This window comes from Barbus barbus, assembly GCF_936440315.1.
Source record: "Barbus barbus genome assembly, chromosome: 30".
NCBI lineage: Eukaryota > Metazoa > Chordata > Actinopteri > Cypriniformes > Cyprinidae > Barbus > Barbus barbus.
Window position 1 is genome coordinate 448,867 of NC_136758.1, and position 21,134 is coordinate 470,000.

At 38.8% G+C, this 21,134-nt stretch overlaps 1 protein-coding gene across 2 annotated transcripts in view; it reads right to left on the reverse strand.

Moving 5' to 3' along the window:
- LOC306850257 (proline-rich membrane anchor 1-like) overlaps positions 1-21,134 on the reverse strand; it is a 65,406-nt gene that overhangs the window by 12,451 nt on the left and 31,821 nt on the right. The window contains exons 2-3 of one of the 2 annotated variants that reach the window (XM_079385778.1): positions 13,558-13,722; positions 13,321-13,438 (exon numbers count right to left, since the gene is read on the reverse strand). In XM_079385778.1, the coding sequence (XP_079241904.1) occupies positions 13,321-13,386 (66 nt within the window). In that variant the 5' untranslated portion in view covers positions 13,387-13,438; positions 13,558-13,722. The remainder of the gene's footprint in view (positions 1-13,320; positions 13,439-13,557; positions 13,723-21,134) is intronic. The other variant, XM_079385777.1, reaches the window with a different exon arrangement.

The window sequence follows — 21,134 nt, forward strand, 5'->3', positions numbered from 1 at the left end:
ACCATCTAGGAGTTCTCTGGGACCCTACTGCCCGTACTGTGACAACAGTAAGCATTCCCTCAATAACTGCAGCAACTTCAAACAGCTTACTAAAGACCAAAAAACGAAGCTGGGTTAAAGACAACAATAGATGTTGGCGTTGTGGTAGAACCCATAAGTCAGCAGAATGTAACTTGAAGATGCGTTGCAAACTGTGCAGTAGCCGACACCTCATGGCTCTGCATGACATCAGTGCTGGGAAACCAGAGAATCCAAAGCTTGTCCAAGTTGAAACTGCTGATACCAACAGCTGTCTGTTCAACACCATGAATGAGATTCTTTTGATTCATAAACCGCCTACCAGCAGGAAGGTTCTGCTTAAGATCAGCAAAGTGATCCTCAGAAATGGAAAGAGGAAGATGAATGCATATGCAATCTAGGATGATGGATCGGAGAGAACTATCCTCCTCCACAGTGCAGCTCAGCGGTTGGGCCTCAAAGGTCAGTGCGAAGACCTCACTCTCCGAACAATCAGGCAGGAGTTACAAGTTCTCAGAGGAGCAGCAGTCTCATTTGTGATCTCGCCAATTGCTCAGCCGACTAAAAGGTATCATATCAAAGGTGCCTTCACTGCTCAGCAGCTAAGCTTAGCAGAACATTCACACCCAGTGAAGACTCTGAGGGAGAGATATCAGCACCTCAAAGGGCTCCCACTGAAAGACTTGGAAGCGATCTGTCCTGTGTTGCTCATTGGATTGGATTACCTTCATCTGATCACTCCTGTGGAGCCAATCAGGCTAGGGCCTCCAGGGGGACCAGCTGCCGTAAAGACCCGTCTTGGCTGGACATTACAGGGTCCGGTCCAACACTTGCGGAAAGACATGACTGAACAACACTGTCTCTTCACTTCAGTCTCATTCCCTGAATCTGATCTCTACAAGCAAGTAGAAAAATTATGGCAGATGGATGTACTACCCTGGCGCAACGAAAAGATGTGCATCAGATCCAAACAGGACCAAGAGGCAGTGGAACTCCTTGAAAGGGAAACCATAAGGGTTGAGGTGGATGGTGTTAGGCGACATGCAACCCCTCTCTTGCGTGTCAAAAACATGCCTGAACTCAAAGCACCTAAAGAGGCCGTCTTATGGCAGCTGAGAGCCACTGAAAGGAGACTGGCCAAAAATCCACAGCAAGCAGCTGCTTATACAACAGAGATTGCAAAACTGGAACAGGCAGGTTATGTTAACAAGTTGCCACTAAATGCTGTGAAAGACACATCCTGCTCCTGGTACATCCCGCACCACATGGTGCATCACAATGGAAAAAACAGGATAGTTTTCAATTGCTCATTCCAGTATTATGGAAAAAACCTGAATAAGCTTCTGCTCCCAGGACCAGCGTTGGGGCCATCCCTACTTGCTGTGCTACTCAGATTTAGGGAACATTCGGTGGCAGTCAGCAGCGACATCAAGGGGATGTTCCACCAAGTTAGACTGCTCCCAGAGGACAAACCACTCCTGCGCTTCCTCTGGAGGGATCTAAACGTACAGAACCTACCCAGTGTGTACGAATGGCAGGTTCTCCCTTTCGGCACCACCTTAAGCCCCTGCTGTGCCATCTTTGCACTCCAGAAACATGTCCTTGACCATAGCCAGTCTGGAGATGATGTCCGCAATTCTGTGCTGAAGTCCTTTTATGTAGACAACTGCCTACAAAGTTTCACTTCAGTAGAAGAAGCAAAATGTTTCATTGACAGAATCAGGAATCTGCTGGCAGATGGAGGTTTTGAGTTGAGGCAGTGGTTGAGCAATGCCCCCTCAACGATTAGTCACCTGCCCAACGATTCCATATCAGACAGTGCAGAACTCTGGATTTCGCAAGGCCGAACGGACATCCAGGAATCGACATTGGGGCTCCTCTGGAACCATCAGTCTGATACAATCTCCTACAAATACCGTGCCAAGGACAGTTGTGAGACCACCATGCGCAACATATATAGAATACTGGCCAGCCAGTATGACCCATTGGGTTACCTCATCCCTTATACCACTCGTGCCAAGATCATTGTACAACGCCTGTGGGATAAAAACCGGTATTGGGATGATCCACACTTGCCTGCAGATCTGTTACAAACCTGGACTGAGTGGGAGGAGGAGCTACCAACCCTACAACATATCGTTCTTCCTCTGTGTTACTGTAGCCCCATCAAAGACACAGCAACAAGCCTAAGAGACATACACATTTTCTGTGATGCCTCCGAACGTGCGTATGGCTCTGTGGCATATCTTCGAACGGAGGACCAACATGGGCAAACAAAGGTGGCTTTCTTAACAGCCAGATCCTGTGTAGCACCAAAAAAACAACAATCTGTTCCCCGATTTGAATTGTGTGCTGCACTGACTGGAGCTCAACTCGCCAGAGTACTCCAAACTGAGTTGAACCTGCCCATACGCCATACAGTCTTGTGGACTGACTCCACCACGGTCCTCACATGGTTACAATCTGACTCGTGTCGATTCAAAGTATTTGTGGGGACTCGGGTCGCAGAGATCCAGGATCTCACAGAAAACCACAGCTGGAGATATGTACCCTCAGCAAGTAATCCAGCAGATGACATCACTCGGGGAAAAAGTCTCTGTGAGCTCGGCCCGGAAAGCCGCTGGAGCCAAGGTCCCCACTTCCTGAGAGATCCACCCAATCTATGGCCTGAATGCCCCATTCCAGAGGAACCAGATGATAGCGAGCTTCGTAAGGTTGGTACCTGTACTCTTGTCTGCTTCACTGCTTCTGATTTCAGTCATTTTAAGACTGTCGAGGAGCTAATTGAGTCCACGGCTATTCAAGGGGCGGCCAATGGTAAGCCCACAGCCAGCGATTACAGAAGTGCTGAGATTAGTGCTTTGCAGCAAGCACAGCAGGAATGCTTTCCATCAGACTTAGAACAACTGAGGGCTGGTAAACCACTTGCGCGCAACAGCCGATTAAGAGCACTGGCCCTGGAACTCGATGGACAATTCAAATTAATCAGAGTCGGCGGACGCTTACGACATAGCACTTACCTGGAGACCGACAACATGCACCGGTCCCACTTTATATTAGGTGGCCTTAACTACTATGTACTTACATTTAAATTAATCATTTGGTACAATGCACTTATTGTGTACATACATGTTTTTACATTGTACTTATATTTTTAAAAATACCTATATATAATTACATCTGTAATTAATTTATGTAATTACATTTATAATTACACTGTTGACCCATCCCTTAAACCTTAACCCACCTTTAAACCTACCCATACCACCAAACCTGTCCCTAACCTTACCCGTATCCCACCTCAATAGCAGCAGAAGTGTTTTGCAATAGAATATGAACACAATAAGTACATTGTACTTGTTTTTTGATGTAAGTACATAGTAGTTAAGGCCACCTAATATAAAGTGTGACCCATGCACCCTATTGTACTGGATCCAAGGCATCCCATCACAAAACTTATCATCCAAAGTTACGATTCTAAACTTTGTCATCCAGGTCCTGAGAGGGTATTCGCTGAACTCCGCCGTAAATACTGGGTTCTGCGTGGAAGAGAGGCCATCAAGCGTTTGCAGCGAGAGTGCATGCAGTGTCAAAAATGGAGGAAGAAACCGGAGGTACCTAAAATGGCAGACCTCCCCTCTGCAAGACTACGTTTTTACAAGCCCGTCTTTTACTCCACTGGCATAGACTGCTTTGGTCCTTATACTGTCAGAACGGATCGGCGCAGTGAGAAGAAATGGGGAATAATCTTCAAATGCCTCACCACCCGAGCAGTATACATCGACATTCTCCATAGTCTGGACACCGATTCCTTCCTTATGGCCCTCAGGCGGTTCATGGCTAGACGAGGAAAACCCTATGAACTCTTGTCAGACCAAGGCACAAACTTCAGAGGGGGTGAAAGAGAGCTAAGAGAAGCCTTTACAGCTCTTGCCCCAGATCTGCAGAGACAATTAGCAAAACAGCAGATTGAATTCCATTTTAATCCTCCTAACTCACCACACTTTGGAGGCTGTTGGGAGCGAGAAATTCGTTCTTTGAAAAATGCACTGACGGTTACACTAGGAACCCAATCTGTGACCTTTGAGGTCCTTCAAACTGTGCTGGTGGAGATTGAAGGAATTTTGAACTCCAAACCATTGGGATATACGTCATCCGATGTTTCCGATCCTGACCCCATTACTCCAAATTGTCTCCTAATGGGGCGGCCAGATGCTTCACTCCCCCTGACAGTATACCCCGAGTCCGAGCTTGTCAGCCGACGCCGATGGCGCCATAGCCAGATCCTTGCGGACCAGTTTTGGAGACATTACCTCAAATTCTACCTCCCATGTCTTCAAATCCGTCAAAAATGGCAAAATGATACTCCAGACATCCAGGTTGGCACTACGGTGCTGATCGTTGACCCGCAGCTACCTGGAGCTCTCTGGTCCGTGGGAAAGGTGTCGGAAGTATATCCCGGAGCTGAAACCAGAGTGAGAACCGCCAAGGTTCAGTTGGGAGAAAAGGCTTACACTCGACCAGTTGCACGCCTTATACAATTACCTGTCATTCCTGATTAAAGTAATCGTGAATCATACAATAGAATAGAAGCCTTTTAGTATATGTACATATTTCCTTACAGAAATCTGGGGGCGGCTGTAAAAAAAGGCTACGAGTTTCTATTATTCTAACCTCTCTTTTAAATCTCTCCCTTCTGCATGTTGAGACACGCACATTCAGAGCACCCTACCTGAGCCAATCAGCGTCCAGAAACCTTGACCATGTGATCTCCCCCTCCCTCGCAGAGACGGTAGTTGAGTGTAGCGGTGTGCGGAGATGGACAATTAAGTTTCTGTAACATCATAGTTTATGGACTGTTTAAAGATCGCTTTTTGGACAAAGTGTTGTGCGTGAATGCAAAAGATAGTTTAAAATGTTAATTATATAGTTGATGAGAGACTAATCTGCCTTTGTAAACACGTTATTATGCCTGTGAGGTAACGATATCTATGTGCGTGTGCGTGCATTCATAATAAGTGTGCTTATAACCCTGTTGCTTATATGCTTATATGCATACCTTCAATCTTGTGAGTGTTAGAGTTACATTTGTTGTTATTAGTACAAGTTATGTTCCCGTTTGAAGCAAGTTCATTGTATTTCTTTATACATAACGGGAAAATGTTGTAAACAATTTACCGCGCGCATGCGCTCTCATTACTCAGACAGAGTGGCGCTGTACAAGCAGCGTGACTCTAATAAGGTGTCAAGTTACAGCTGTGCGCTGCTTATAAGATAAAATTATAGCTTGCCTTGTATTGCTACCTATTTTTTGCTAATAACGTTCATGTTTAATTACTAAGCTCAATTTATTGTTATGTTATTGCCAGTTTGTTATAAATTATATTTGCTATTATCATGTATATTCTGTATATTCATGTTTATGTCACTGCTTTATTTTGTAGAAAAACCACAACTACATACGGGTCCTTCTCAAAAAATTAGCATATTGTGATAAAGTTCATTATTTTCTGTAATGTACTGATAAACATTAGACTTTCATATATTTTAGATTCATTACAACACAACTGAAGTAGTTCAAGCCTTTTATTGTTTTAATATTGATGATTTTGGCATACAGCTCATGAAAACCCAAAATTCCTCAAAAAATTAGCATATCATCAAAAGGTTCTCTAAACAAGCTATTAACCTAATCATCTGAATCAACTAATTAACTCTAAACACCTGCAAAAGATTCCTGAGGCTTTTAAAAACTCCCAGCCTGGTTCATTACTCAAAACCGCAATCATGGGTAAGACTGCCGACCTGACTGCTGTCCAGAAGGCCATCATTGACACCCTCAAGCAAGAGGGTAAGACACAGAAAGAAATTTCTGAACGAATAGGCTGTTCCCAGAGTGCTGTATCAAGGCACCTCAGTGGGAAGTCTGTGGGAAGGAAAAAGTGTGGCAGAAAACGCAGCACAACGAGAAGAGGTGACCGGACCCTGAGGAAGATTGTGGAGAAGGACCGATTCCAGACCTTGGGGGACCTGCGGAAGCAGTGGACTGAGTCTGGAGTAGAAACATCCAGAGCCACCGTGTACAGGCGTGTGCAGGAAATGGGCTACAGGTGCCGCATTCCCCAGGTCAAGCCACTTTTGAACCAGAAACAGCGGCAGAAGCGCCTGACCTGGGCTACAGAGAAGCAGCACTGGACTATTGCTCAGTGGTCCAAAGTACTTTTTTCGGATGAAAGCAAATTTTGCATGTCATTCGGAAATCAAGGTGCCAGAGTCTGGAGGAAGACTGGGGAGAGGGAAATGCCAAAATGCCTGAAGTCCAGTGTCAAGTACCCACAGTCAGTGATGCTGGTGTTGGTCCACTGTGTTTTATCAAGGGCAGGGTCAATGCAGCTAGCTATCAGGAGATTTTGGAGCACTTCATGCTTCCATCTGCTGAAAAGCTTTATGGAGATGAAGATTTCATTTTTCAGCACGACCTGGCACCTGCTCACAGTGCCAAAACCACTGGTAAATGGTTTACTGACCATGGTATTACTGTGCTCAATTGGCCTGCCAACTCTCCTGACCTGAACCCCATAGAGAATCTGTGGGATATTGTGAAGAGAAAGTTGAGAGACGCAAGACCCAACACTCTGGATGAGCTTAAGGCCGCTATCGAAGCATCCTGGGCCTCCATAACACCTCAGCAGTGCCACAGGCTGATTGCCTCCATGCCACGCCGCATTGAAGCAGTCATTTCTGCAAAAGGATTCCCGACCAAGTATTGAGTGCATAAATGAACATAATGGCCATTCTTTTATTGGTCGGATGAAATATGCTAATTTTTTGACATAGGAATTTTGGGTTTTCATGAGCTGTATGCCAAAATCATCAATATTAAAACAATAAAAGGCTTGAACTACTTCAGTTGTGTTGTAATGAATCTAAAATATATGAAAGTCTAATGTTTATCAGTACATTACAGAAAATAATGAACTTTATCATAATATGCTAATTTTTTGAGAAGGACCTGCACATCATAGCCTCGACCACACAGTCTGTTGAGTGGTGACAATAAATGGGTCAATTTCATAAAACGAGTGCATCTTCGTTTCGTCTCTAATCGGACAGACTTTGGTGGGTCAGTACCCTGAGCCGGCAAACAGTTTCATATGGTGAAGAGCTAACCAAAAGCTTCAACCATTTTTTCACAGCCAGTTACAGGTTCAGTCTTCCTGCAGGGTCAGTGGCTGATTGGCTGATTCACCGGTCAACACAACACCAGATCATGCACACACGAATACATCACATTGCGTTCAGCTTCATGGTAATGCTGCCTGCCCCGGTGTCCTGACATTTTATCCTAAACGTCATATTGTCCTACCAGGGCTTACTGCACATGCGCACATCAATATTGCGACATTTTTCTCACGTTGAACAATGATAATTATTGTATTTGCATTACTGTAAGGATTCCAAGCCACACATACCATCCACAAATCCCTCGCTGAGATGACTCAATGTTCCCAAGTCATATTAAAGATTCCTTCAAATTGAACAACACATCACTGGTTGTCGGTCGTTTGCCTTACTTCATGTATGCTGTTGCATGTCTCTTACTTGTGTTCTTTCCCTCATTTCTGCTTATTTCTAGTAAACAATGCTGCTTCTCCTCGTCTTATTCTGTATACTGAATAAAATATGTGTATTTACAGAATAAGCTAAAACAATACAAATGAAAGAGGGCACAGCATTTAAAAAGGTTAGAAAAGTTATAAAGTTATAACATTATAAAGGCAAATGTAAGATTTAAATACCCCTTATTGGAGTGGTTCTGGAAGAGTTTTTGTTACTTCTTATCCACCTTATTTTTCAATGCGTAAGTAAGCTATTTTCTGTGAATGTGTGAGACTTCCGGTTCATTAGCTGCTGTGGGGAAATGACGAGAAGAATAACAAAGAGCAGTAAACAGTAAAACTCTTTGCACTACAAACCATTGTGTTCATAATTAAGATAATACATTAGAATAATATGGTAGGACACTCCTACCATGCAATATCACTTGCAATATCAAGCAGCAAAACGAGCGGTTTTGTACAGCTAAAAATTGCTGGACCCGGATGACACCGGAAGTCAGATGCAAGTGTCCACTCTTACGGGTAAAACAAGGTGGATAGGTTTGGGATTATTTTCCAGTTTTTATCTTGGCTTCACTGTATCCTGCTAAGTGTCCTCCTTTCTGGTGTTTTAGAAATGGCCACCCTACAGTAACCAACTCGGCCGCTCAGGATTCAGAGCAGCAGAAGTCGCCCACCTCCTTCAGCGCTGAAGTGGGAGGCTCTGAGAATCAAACATTACCGCTGATCCTCAGCCACTTCCTATGGGCTGTGTGGGTGATAATATACAGTATGGAAATAAGGTAGAAACACATCTACAGTATACAGCTGCAGCTTTAAAACAAGCTTCGGAGCTCACTAATACCACTGTTTTCAGTGATTCGTTCACTTGTGTATTTGTTTCATCCTTATGGAGAACATGAAGAGGTGTTTGCCATGAATAATCTGCAGACATTGGTGCTAATGACTTCACACAGCTCCAGTCACTCTCCATGTTGCTTCGCAGTTGCAATATGCAAAATAAGTCATTGAAGATTTTAATGCCGGACTCTCAAGCTGTTCTGTAAGTGTCAGATGTTTTCTTCAGACCCAGCAGAGGCTGTATTTCCTTCACCAGCTGAGGAGGTTCAGTCTGCCGCAGGATCTGCTGAAACAGTTCTACTCGGCCATCACTGAGTCTGTGTTCATCTGTACCTGTTTGGATCACTCTGGGCCACACACATCCAGCACACTCTCTCTTCGAACACAGCACTGAGCACCAGAACAGCGTTTTCTCTCAGGCCATATTCCACCTGAACAACACTTAACACACCTCAAGACTGCACACCTGGTCTTCATCAGAAAATAGCATATATGCACATTTTATAATTGTGTCTATTGTTACTTTTTCTTCTATATTTTTATTACCAATTTAATTTATTTTTATTACTAATTTTTAATTTAATTTGTCTATTCTTTTTTTTCAAAGTATTGTGCAACCTTGCCCATTTTAGTTTAGATTTTTTTTTTTATCATTGTGCCTGTGTTAATGCTAACTGCATAAATTTTTGGCCCAGGTGTGTATTTTTATTGGAATATTAATGTTCCACCCTCATTTCCTTTAATAAATTTATTTTACACTAGGTACAAAAAATTGTTCCTCTCAGCGCCTTTTCGACAAAAATGTCCCCATTGAAACCCATTAAAACTGCTATTTTTTTAATGTATTTTTTATTAGTAGGAGTGCAAAATATACTGTACAACATATGGTGAACACAAAACACAAAAAAAAAATAAAACAGCAAAGACAATAACAGCGATGAAAGCAAACAGTCATGGCAATCTGAATAATAGTAGTAGTATTTAAGTAATATTAACATGCATAAAAATAAAAATAATAATAATAATAATAATACTGAAAATACTAAAGATGGTGTTGATAACAATATTCTGTGATGACGGCAGCAGTAATATCAATAGAGATAAAAGTAATAATAATAGTAACAATAATGTAATAATGGCATATACCCAACACATACCACACCTATTCTAACTTCTGTGTCAGTGTATTTTTATTTATTTATTTATTTATTATTATTATTTTTTTTATATATATATTTTTTTCTTCCTTCTCTCCTCCCATTCACGATGAGATAACTCTGTATATATGTCTAAGCTGAGGTGGTGCATTAAAAGAAGGGGTGTGGTGCATTAAATTCAGCATGCGGTGCATTAAAAACATATGGTATATGTTGGGGGCAAATCTGATTTAGTTATATTTATATATTTTAAGTATATTTAGTGTTATGATCTTCATTAAACCGTTACCGTCCTCATACAAAACATCATTCCATCAACAGCTCAATGTTTCTAAGATATTAATAATAATAATAAAAATAATAGTAGTAATGAAAATACTCGTAGTATTGCTAAAACCTTGTATAAATATGTATAATAATATGCGGGTAAATAAATAATCAGAATCAGCGTGTCACATTTGTAAGAGTTGAAAGAGGTCTGAACTGGAGTGTTGTGGTTCCGAAGTATTGTAAGGAGGTGAGAAATATTCTAGGGAGATGTGTTCTGTGAGCAGATTTTTCCAGTGTGCTATGTGAACAGTGTTTCGGGATTTCCAGTTCAAGAAGATAGTTTTCTTGGCGATGGCTAAAGCTACAAGGAGTGTCCTTTTGTTTGTTATTTCCTGATTGAGAGCTGATAAATCACCCAGTAGACAGAGTAATGGGATAATGTTTGTAAATATTTTTACAGATTTGAGTCCAGAAATCGGCATCGGGAGCAATAGAAAGGTCTTTTTCCCATTTGATTGTTGGTAAAGTTATGGTTTTATTTGAATTAGTTCTAATTTGATATATTTTGGAAAGTAATTTTTTCGGGGAGGATATATTAACTAAATCCGCTACTGTGGAAGGAAGGTGAGGATTGAAGGTTCTGGTGTTGATTTTAGATGAAACGGCTGATTTGAGCTGTAAATAATTCAAGAATTGATTGCTCTCGATACCGTACTCCTGGACTAAGTAGGAAAATGAAACCAGGTTGTTAGACTGAAAGATGTGATTAATGTGTGTGATACCCTTTTCTGCCCATTTATGGAAATGGAGTGATTTTGTATTGCTTGTAAAGTCAGGGTTGTTCCAGAGCGGGGTGAGGATAGATGGAACCTGATTTGGAGATATTTCCACCAGGCTGTCAGAGCCGAAGCTATTGTCAAGGCTTTGAAGCATGGGTGGTGTTTAATGGACTGACTGATAAATGGGATATCTGTTATTCATAAGTTTTCGCAGAGTGATTGTTCTATATCTAACCATATGATGTCTGACATATGATGAAAACTGCTATTTTTAACCGCACTGCGTTTAACTGTAAAATGATGCAATTTGTGTTAATAGGCTTTCATTCTGTTTGCAAGGCTTTAAAATTGAGTTTTTCTACTATTTTTTACCAGATGGTGCCATTTTTTAGGTTTGGTCTATAAAGCAAATACTTGCTTTATTCCTGTTTTCTGCGTCTGCATATTATAGAGCTAATCATGGATAAATAAGTAATAAATAATATTAGGATAAATAATGCAGCTATAATTGTGTGGGTGTGTTGGTATGGATGTCAGAGTGTGGTTTGTATGTGTCATAAAAACAATAGTGTGTGTGTGTTCTTGTAATATTTGAGAGAGAAACTCTACTGTAAATCACAAATCCAAGCACTGTGTCACCAGCAGAGTTTTGCTGGCATCTAATGGGGAAAATTTGGTCCTGCGCCCAAACAAAATTTTACTGAAAACTAATTTTTTGAGATATCAACCTCAAATTTGGAACACAACTTGTTTAAATTTATGGCTTTGATTTTCTAGAAGGTTTAGAGTTCAACATGTTTCATAAAATATATATATTTTGTTTAAAATATTGTTCATAAATCATTTTCATAAACTTAAACTTGTATAACTTTTTTTGGGTTTCACTTTTTAAAGTTTTTTTACTTCAACAATAATCTGCCATGGGTCTTCTTTAAAATGAGACCAAACTTAACTCAAATTTGTATGACCGTTTTTTGACATGGACATTTTTGTCCACTATGGACCTACAGTATGTGTAACTTTTTTTATTGCTGCACAAGGGTTAAATTATATGTATGTCTGCACTGTACTTGCCTGTACTTTCTGCACTGGAAGCTCTTGACACAACACAAATTATTAAAAAGTGTGCCAAATAAATGATCTTTGCCTGCGGCTTTATCGCTGATAACTGACGAACATTTAAATGGTCATAGATAAATATTGACCTCGTTCAGCACCTGTTTATTGTTTTCTGACTTACAAATCATCCCATAACGCTGTGAGAAACCACAACTCAGTGTGTGAGTGAATTGTCCAATGAATCAAACTGGAATTGAGTTCAGACTTTTTTACCATCTCATTTGGCCGATTAGATCAAACGTGTGATTCATTCATTCTGATGCTAAACAGCTGATATAATAAACACATGACAGGGAAATGATTCTCTGGTCGTTATTGTCATCACTGTCAGATAAGGATTTATCAGAAATACAGTGTTTCTCAGTGGCTTTGGTGCATTTCTCAGATCAGAAATGAAATTCTCAAAACTACTTGTTCAACCTCCACATCATCGAGTCACTTGTGCACATCATAAAAGCGGTTTCTCTTTCTTTTGAACAAGTTGTGATCACTTTGGTACATTCATGCAATTGATTGTGTACATTTGTCTGCTGTTTCCTACATTATCAGTTGCTATTGTCATGTTGCTCAGAATCTATTATATAGTTCTCTGTGCTATAGTCTTTCCCCTCAAGACATCTAGTCATTAGTTCATCGTATAAGTCATTAAATGTAAAATGGTTGATCTACAGTAACTGTCATAAACTGTGAACCATATTTTCTACACATTTCTGTTAGTCTTTTTGTAAATTTGCCATGAATTGTGCAGATGAGTCTTGATTGTCGATCAACCAAAGGTAAACCAGTTCTCTGAAACTCCTCGTGTGCTGCATGCTAAAGCAAAGCTCTGCCTAAGGGCCGTTTCCTGTGTTTGCCTTATTACTATATTTTTGACTTTGTGCCCATATTTCTTTTTCTTTTCTATATCACAATGATGTTGTAATGTGTTTTTTTGTCAGACCACTAGTAAAAGTGTAACTGTGAATCCTATCCAGTCTCTTTCAATCAATATCGCACAAACAGTAATGTGTAAATTGTACTTTTGAAATGAATATATGGCATACATAAGAAGCACAGCCTTCTGCATTTCAATACAGTAACTGTCATCCAAACTGTAGTCATATACACTGTTATATTGACAACATGACTAAGCATTTTAGCAAATCTGACTTGATCTTGTTTGTGAACAATGACACTTTTCATTCTGATGGCAAGGTTCTCTGACATATAGGCTATATTTATTTAGTTTATTTTTTATTTATTATAAGATTTTGAGTAAGTTACAGGCTTTTGCAGGTAATCTATTATGTGGTGCTGTTTGTACTAATTGTTTTGAGAAATGCACATGTTTTAAGGATGATTCGAGAAATGCACCAAATTTAGCCTACTGGAGTATTTCACCGAGGCTCCTGACCCAGTAATAAAAGGGGTCTCTCTGACGCCTCTGCTTTTAATTAAACGACCTTTTATTTAATTACCCCACCGATTCCTAAACTCTGAATGATCAGCACGGGATGCAGATGCTTCGTTCAGACGTACCTGACACAAGAGAAGACACGACGAGAGCAAGCAGTGACCAAACACCAGAGGCCAGAGGTCCAGCATCCCTCCTTCACTCCCGCGGAGAACCGGAGGCACTGAGGAGATCTGGAGGAGCCTGGACAACACAAGCACAGCCACACTTTCACTCAACGCCTTGCTTTCTGAAGCATGCCTCTAATTGCATTCAGCCGCAAACGCGTTATTTGCATTCGGTGCCTTTAGCTGAGTTCGTACCTGCTGCATGCACCTGCTCCAGCTCAGGACCAGAAACACGCTCTTCATCGCTGTCTAACTCCACAGATGACCCTAAGAGCAGCAGCAGAGCCTCCAGCGGACAGAGAAACCCATGGTCAGCCCGAGCATCATCCCTCTCTCGAGGATGAATAAAGCTCCTCAGATCTGTGCAGAAATGCGAGTCTCTCAGATACACTCCTCCCTCCCTCTCTGCTCTAGTTCTCACTTCTGAATTCATCCTTTACATTTGCAAACCGGTAAATACATTTCTCAAAACAATTCGTACAAACAGCACCACACAATGAATTACCTGCAAAACTTTCTCAAATTCCTTAATTATCATCTCTCAAAACATACCAGTGCCATCTGAATGACATAGTTCACAATCAGTGGCTGAGCCAGGATATTTTCATGGGGGTGGCACAGAAATCTTCATTATTTCAATATAAAAATGTGGTTGACTATAAACTATTTTAGTGCCTAAAACACAGCTGAATACAATTAATTTCTACTTAATTGTAATTGAGATGTGTGAGAATTATTATATCAAGTAATAGTGAGTGAATATGACAATTGTTGTATTATTCCTCACCTCCAGGTATTTTAATAAAGGGGCTCACTATAGCTTTATTGCTCTGTCAGTACGGCCTCAAAACCCCCCAAAACGTGTTCTCTAATATTACATACTCATGGATGAGATGCAGTTCGTGATAAGAATGCGAAAAAGGCTGGAAAGCAACAGCACATAAATGCCAGAATGTAAAATGAGTTATTTTATGCATTTAAATGGTTTCATTTTCGTTTGTTCTTTTAAAATTAATGAAAAAAAAAACATTTACTTGTGCATTAAATTACAAATTAAAATACATATCAACTTGCACCTTATTGTGATCTGGAATTGCATGATAGCCTATACTTTAGTATGCATTTGAGAGACGTTCTGAAATATAATGCATACATATGCATGCACAGTTTGAGCTTTAATCACCTTTTTGGTCATTTCATGACTTAACTGACGACAGAACTACATCTCATAGTTTCTTGTGCGCTTATGATGACGCGATCAGAGCACAGTGACGGCTGACAGGACAGGACAGTTTGTTTTACAGACATATAGCCTAACAGCATCTCATTGTTCTGCTGAAGCTCATTTGACTCGCGCCTGGCGCTAAAGACTGAAGCGCGCGTCTGAAAAGTCTCCCGTTTGATGTGGATGCAAAAACAACAACAACAAAACCCAGTTCCGCGTCTTAATAAATGCATTTCTTGTCAAGAAAAAGGGGACAAAGACTGCAGTTTTGAGCAGGGTGGCTAAAGGGCTGGCCAAGCTTAGTTCAGTGGTGGCCCTGGCCCGTCCCCTGGCTCCGCCTCTGATCACAATCACACAATCATAGTGTTTAGCCATATAACTGAGAGTATTTCCTACAGTTTGCATGACAAAGACTGAAAACGCACAAGGCTGCACTTTTTCTGTATGACATATATCACTTTCAACAGTGCAAATGTACACATTACTGTATGTGGGATATTGATAACAAGAAACAGGATTCACAGCTTTTACTGTTGGCTCTGTCAACAAATTACAGTATGATGTCATTAAGATATACAGAAAAAGACAAGACTCTTTCTCTCTCTCTATTTACTGTATGATGTACAATGAAAGTGGACTACTGTAACATGAATCATTACAGTAAGTGTACAGTGCACATTGTTTGATTGCATACCTGTTGTGTCTACAAATGTTTGAATGATTATGAATATGGTCCATAAAAGTGACTATTATTTCATCAGAAACGTGTCTACATCTTTAGCCTCCCTCATCCTCACTCCTCTTCTTCTTCTCAGCTGTTTGTTTCTTTCTTATTCTTTCATTGTCTGAATTTGTAACACTGTGTTGGGCTCTGTCTATATTTGCTGGTCAAACGTAGCTTTATGAAATGCATATCTGACCTATTTTAGAGAACTGGTTGTTCTAACACTTTACCCTTCAGAGAATTAGAAGATTCATCAATTCAGGACACATTTACAAAATAAAGTCTAAGAGATACATAGAACAGATTATGATAATATAGCTTTTGATAATATAGCTTTTTTTTGTTGTTGTTAATATAGCCTAACTTTAAATAAATATTGTTGATCAGTTATTAATAATTCATAGCATGAAAATAATTTGTCTTACACAATCATGGGGTAGTTTCTATAAAAAGAAAAAACCTTTCATACACGATATTAATTAATAGTGAATTACTTTTTACCATTACAATTATGAATATTTTTTTTTGGGGCACGAACAGAACTTATTTTATTAATGAAATTATGAGAAACAATAAAACTGAATCGTCTCACAGGAAGCACACTTAGACTCATATAAACTAAAGAATTTCACTGATGTATTTCAAGGGAATAACACTTTGCTGGAGAAGTGCGCCCTCGGGTGGCCTTTTATTACAAATGTGATTCCTGTGAGAGAAACATATGCAATGTTCTGTTTTTTTCCCTTCGAAAATACTAGTATTTCCAGAAAAAAAGAAGAAAAAAAAACTGACAAAGTAATGCTTTTCATAATAAGTCTTGTTGTTGCTATTTACGTTAGTAGGCCTATTTTATTTACCTAGGTTTAGAGGTTAGGTTTCATGAAAGTAATATGTCTTGCATTTGAGTATTGATATTTTTTATGTCTGAGTATTGCTTTCCTCATAAGACCAGTATTATCTTCAATAAAAATGTTTTGAATAATTACAAACAATAGATGGATAGACCCAAACATATTTATACAGCCCAAATTCCAGTCTCTTTTTTATTAGATAGATAGACAGATAGATAGAGATTTTTTTTTATTTTTACAAACTCTTTATTAACAATTATTTTAACAATTAACACAAAACTTTATAACACTATCTCAACTCATTAATAAAAAACAACTCATCATTAAGTACATAGCACAACCCAACATCACAGCACCATTCAATCTTAAAAACATCAATTGCATTCATCAATTTATAATAATTAAAATCAACAACAACTCTTGATTTAATCATATTTTTAAAAACTGACACAATATGCTTTCCATTTCTCTGTTCGATTTCATTTTTCCTGGAAATATAAATTGCTAATTTAGCTTGACCAACAACAAAATTCATCAATTGACATTTATATTTCTGTAGTCTAGTATATTTGACACCAAATATAAAACATTGTTTTGTGAAAAAAACTCCAAATAATGAAAATAAAAAAGTTAAAAGATCAAAAAGTGGAGAAAGTCGTTTACAATCAATAAAACAATGAAATATTGTTTCTCTCTCTAAACAAAAAGGACACTTATCATTTATATTGGGATTCATTTTACACACAAAAGCATTAACAGCTATGGCACCGTGTAATATCCTCCACTGCAAGTCCCCTACCCTTTTAGTCAATGGTGGTTTGTATAATATTCTCCATTCTGGTTTCACTCCCTCTGCCACTTCCAATTCATCTCTCCATACTGTATCTACTTTATCTTTCAATATATGTTTATTAAGTATTTTCACAATGCATCTATATATCACCTTTCCTTTAACATCACAAAAATCAACATTCTCATTTTCAGTCAAACATAATAGAGGATTATTAGACCTGAAATTCTCAAGGTCAGGTACAATTCTGACTTCAGGAAAACAATCCTTAACATCGGGGAAAAAAAGACCCCGTATATAGTTCTCAAGCAAATGTTTTTCTTTTACATTCAACATTCCATTCAGTTTATTCAGAAATTTTTTAACAAACCTTACTGATCTTATCCCCATGTATGCAGCAACATTTTCAGCATCATTTAGTCCAAATCCTGCTTTGTCAACAATATCTCTCAGTTGTAACATTTTCTTAGACACAAGTAAATCTTTTAGGCCTGGGGTATCATCTCCCGACACATCAAGACGACTCGCAAAAATCACTGGCTCCTCAAGCAACCAAAAAAGGGATGTAGCCGACTCTGTCCATTGATGTTTAAAAAGCCTCCACACTTTAAAAAGGCTTTTATAAAAAGATGGCAGTCCATTCAAATCTAAAAAAGCATAATCCATTAAAAAAAGTGCAGCATGAAGTCCCAATCTGTTCACTTCACGTAAAATGCTTTGTGCCAAAGGCCTCCACACTAGACCTTGAGGTCCAAACAGTAGTCTCTGAATGAACTGCAATCGATAGGTTGCTCCTCTGCTCACAAGATTAACTACGCCTTGACCTCCTTCATCTCTTGGCAGAAAAAGAACACTTTGAGGGGTCCAATGCAAGTTGTCCCAGAAAAAATTCACCAACTCTCCTTGAAGCTTTGGTAAAAGTCCAACAGGTGGATCAACACAAGCAAGCTTATGCCATATAGAGGATCCCACCAGATTATTAATTATAGGTGTACGTCCTCTATAGGATAATTGAGGTAGTAACCACTTCCATTTTTGTAACCGTCCTTTAATCTTTTCAAACATACCATCCCAATTCTTTTGAACAGAGTCATCATCACCTAAACAAATCCCAAGGTATCTTAAACCACCTCTCTTCCAGATCAAACCCCCAGGTAAATTGGGGGGATTCCCACTCCAATCACCCAAAAGTAGGGCATCACTCTTTCCCCAGTTGACTTGTGCAGAAGAAATGTTTTTAAAATCATTAACAATAAATTCCATTTTTTTAACATCATCAGGACTTGAAATAAAAACAATAACATCATCAGCATAGGCAGAAAGGTGCAAAGAAACATTACAGTGAGGTATAGAAAAACCATTCAACTCAGACCTTAATTTATGAAGTAAAGGCTCAATGGCCAGGGTGTACAGCATTCCTGACATAGCACAGCCCTGTCGGACTCCCCTTCGTACTTCAAAAGTAGCACTCAAACCACCATTGACTTTGAGTACACTCTGAATGTTACTGTACATAACTTCAATCATTTTTATAAAAACTGGATTAAAACCAAAAACCTCTAAAACTTGTCTCAAATATGCATGTTCTACACGGTCAAAAGCTTTTTCTTGGTCCAAAGAAATTAAACCACAATCAATACCTAATATTTTTGCAACTTCCAAAACATCTCTAACCAAAAAGATATTATCAAATATTAATCTATTCGGTACACAATAATTTTGGTCAGGATGTACTATTTGACTCATTACTTTGCTTAACCTTGTGGCTAGAGCTTTTGATAATATTTTATAATCAGCACACAAGAGAGAAACTGGCCTCCAATTACTTATTTTTTGAAGATCTCCCTTCTTTGGTAACAAAGCGATAACAGCTCTTCTGCAGCTTAATGGCAGCAAGCCATTGTTTAGACTATCATTAAGAACCAAAAAGAGATCTTCACCAATCACTGGCCATAAAATCTTATAAAAATCTACAGGAATTCCATCAATACCAGGACTCTTCCCATTTTCCATACTCATCATAGCTGTATACAATTCATTTTGTGACAAAGGATGTTCAAGCATAGTGTTAGATTCTTCATCAATCTTTGGAAGATCCTTAAAAAAACTAGAGTCCTCAATTTCTCCTTGAAGCACTTCACATTTATATAGTTCTGAATAAAAATTAACAGCATGTTTACGTATTTCACTTGACTCAGTAAGTAACTTTCCTGTATTAGATCGTAACGAGTGAATAATGCGACTTTGACCATTCTTTCTTTCTAAATTGAAAAAAAACTTAGATCCATCTGTGTAATACTTTGAAAACGTGACCGAATTAATGCACCTTGTGCTTTCACACCTAATAAATCTGCAAGCAAATCTTTTTTAGATTTGGAAGTTTCAAAATCATCACTATCCCCTGTAACAGCTGTTGTATTAAAGTTATTTACCATTTCGTTTTCTAACTCTTTCATTGACTGAATCATTGCTTTAGTAACATTAAAAGTGTACTCTTGACATATTTGCTTAATCTGAACTTTACCACAATCCCACCACTGCTGTAATGAACTATAAAGCTGTTTTTGTTCTTTAAAATTTCCCCAAAACGCAGAAAAAACATCAAGAAAATTCTCATCATTTAAAAGTGATGTATTGAAGTGCCAATAAGCACTCTTTAACTTCACTGAATTAACAAAAATGTTGCAAATGACTGAACAGTGGTCTGAAAAACCAACTGGGATTATTTTGCAATCTTTAACAAAATTAACTTGAAAATTAAACCTATCAAGTCGTGCCATTGAAATTAGGTTGTCTCTGCTATGTGCCCAAGTATATTGTCTATTCTTATTATGTATGTTCCTCCACACATCACATAAATCAAACATTCTTATTAACTGTGTGAGTGCTTTTTGTGAGGCAATATGCGGCTCCAAGTGATTTCTGTCCAATTTTTCATTTACTGTGCAATTAAAATCTCCACCTAAGAATAGTAATTCTTCTGAACTTACATCTTTAATGACAGCACTAAATGTATCAAAAAACACAACCCTTTCAGCCCCCTTCGTAGGAGCATAAATATTTAAAAAAGTCATTATAACACCCTCAAATTTTGCTTTCACTTTTAAAAAGCGCCCTTCAACTATTTCCTCTACTTCACAATAAATTGGTGATAATTGTCTTGAGAACAAAACAGCTACGCCTCCACTATTGGAGGACAAGTGACTCATAAAAACTTGACCATCCCAATCCTTTTTCCAGTCTATCTCATTAACTAAATCACCATGTGTTTCTTGAACGAAGGTAACATCAAGACGCTTTAATTTGATAAACTCAAACAAACACGTTCTCTTCTGACTGTCTCTAGCACCATTCAGATTGAGAGTTCCAATTTTAAAATCTCTCATAATTAATGGTGTTTTAAAAAAAAAAGAAACAGTCAACAAAACTAAGATCAAAAAGGAATTACACCATATCTTGTTTTCCATCTTTAAGGATTTGCTTTTTGATTTTACTCACAATTTTCCTCAGACGGTATACTTCCTTATCAGCAAATGCACCTTCTTTCATCAAGATCTTTACATCATTAATGAAAATAGAACAGTCGGGAAAATAGTCCTCAACCTGAACTCCTGGCAGCCCCTTTGTATCTCTCAAAAACTTACTAATTTCTTCAGCTTTATGAACTGTTGGCTGATTTTCACATTCATTTTCATTTTGTGATGAAAGATATGAACAGCCAGAAGCATTAGAATCCGTCGAGTCACCATCATTGTCTGATACTGTACTTTCAGTCTCATTTTTGTCTTTTTTAATTTGTTTGGTCACCTTACTTTGACAAACTTTTTTCCTTTTAGTGGGGACTTTGAAGATCGACTCAGTTTCCATCTCCAATTCAACACCAACCTCACAGACAGTTTTATCAGTAACTGATATATTATCTGTAACTACAGTGGTGTTTCCTTTTATGCCAGTCATCTCAGATCTCATTGAATCAGCTACAGCAGAAGTACCTGCAACCACCTCGGCCATAGTGAGGTTTTTTGATTCAGTCACAACTGGCAAGTCAGCGACTGATTCATCAGCAATAGATGCTGCAACAACATCTGTGACGGACACAACCTCAGAAACATTACTCTGAGAGTTTGTCTGAGCAGCATCAATTCCATCCATTTTGTTAGGACAGGCACGTATCAGATGACC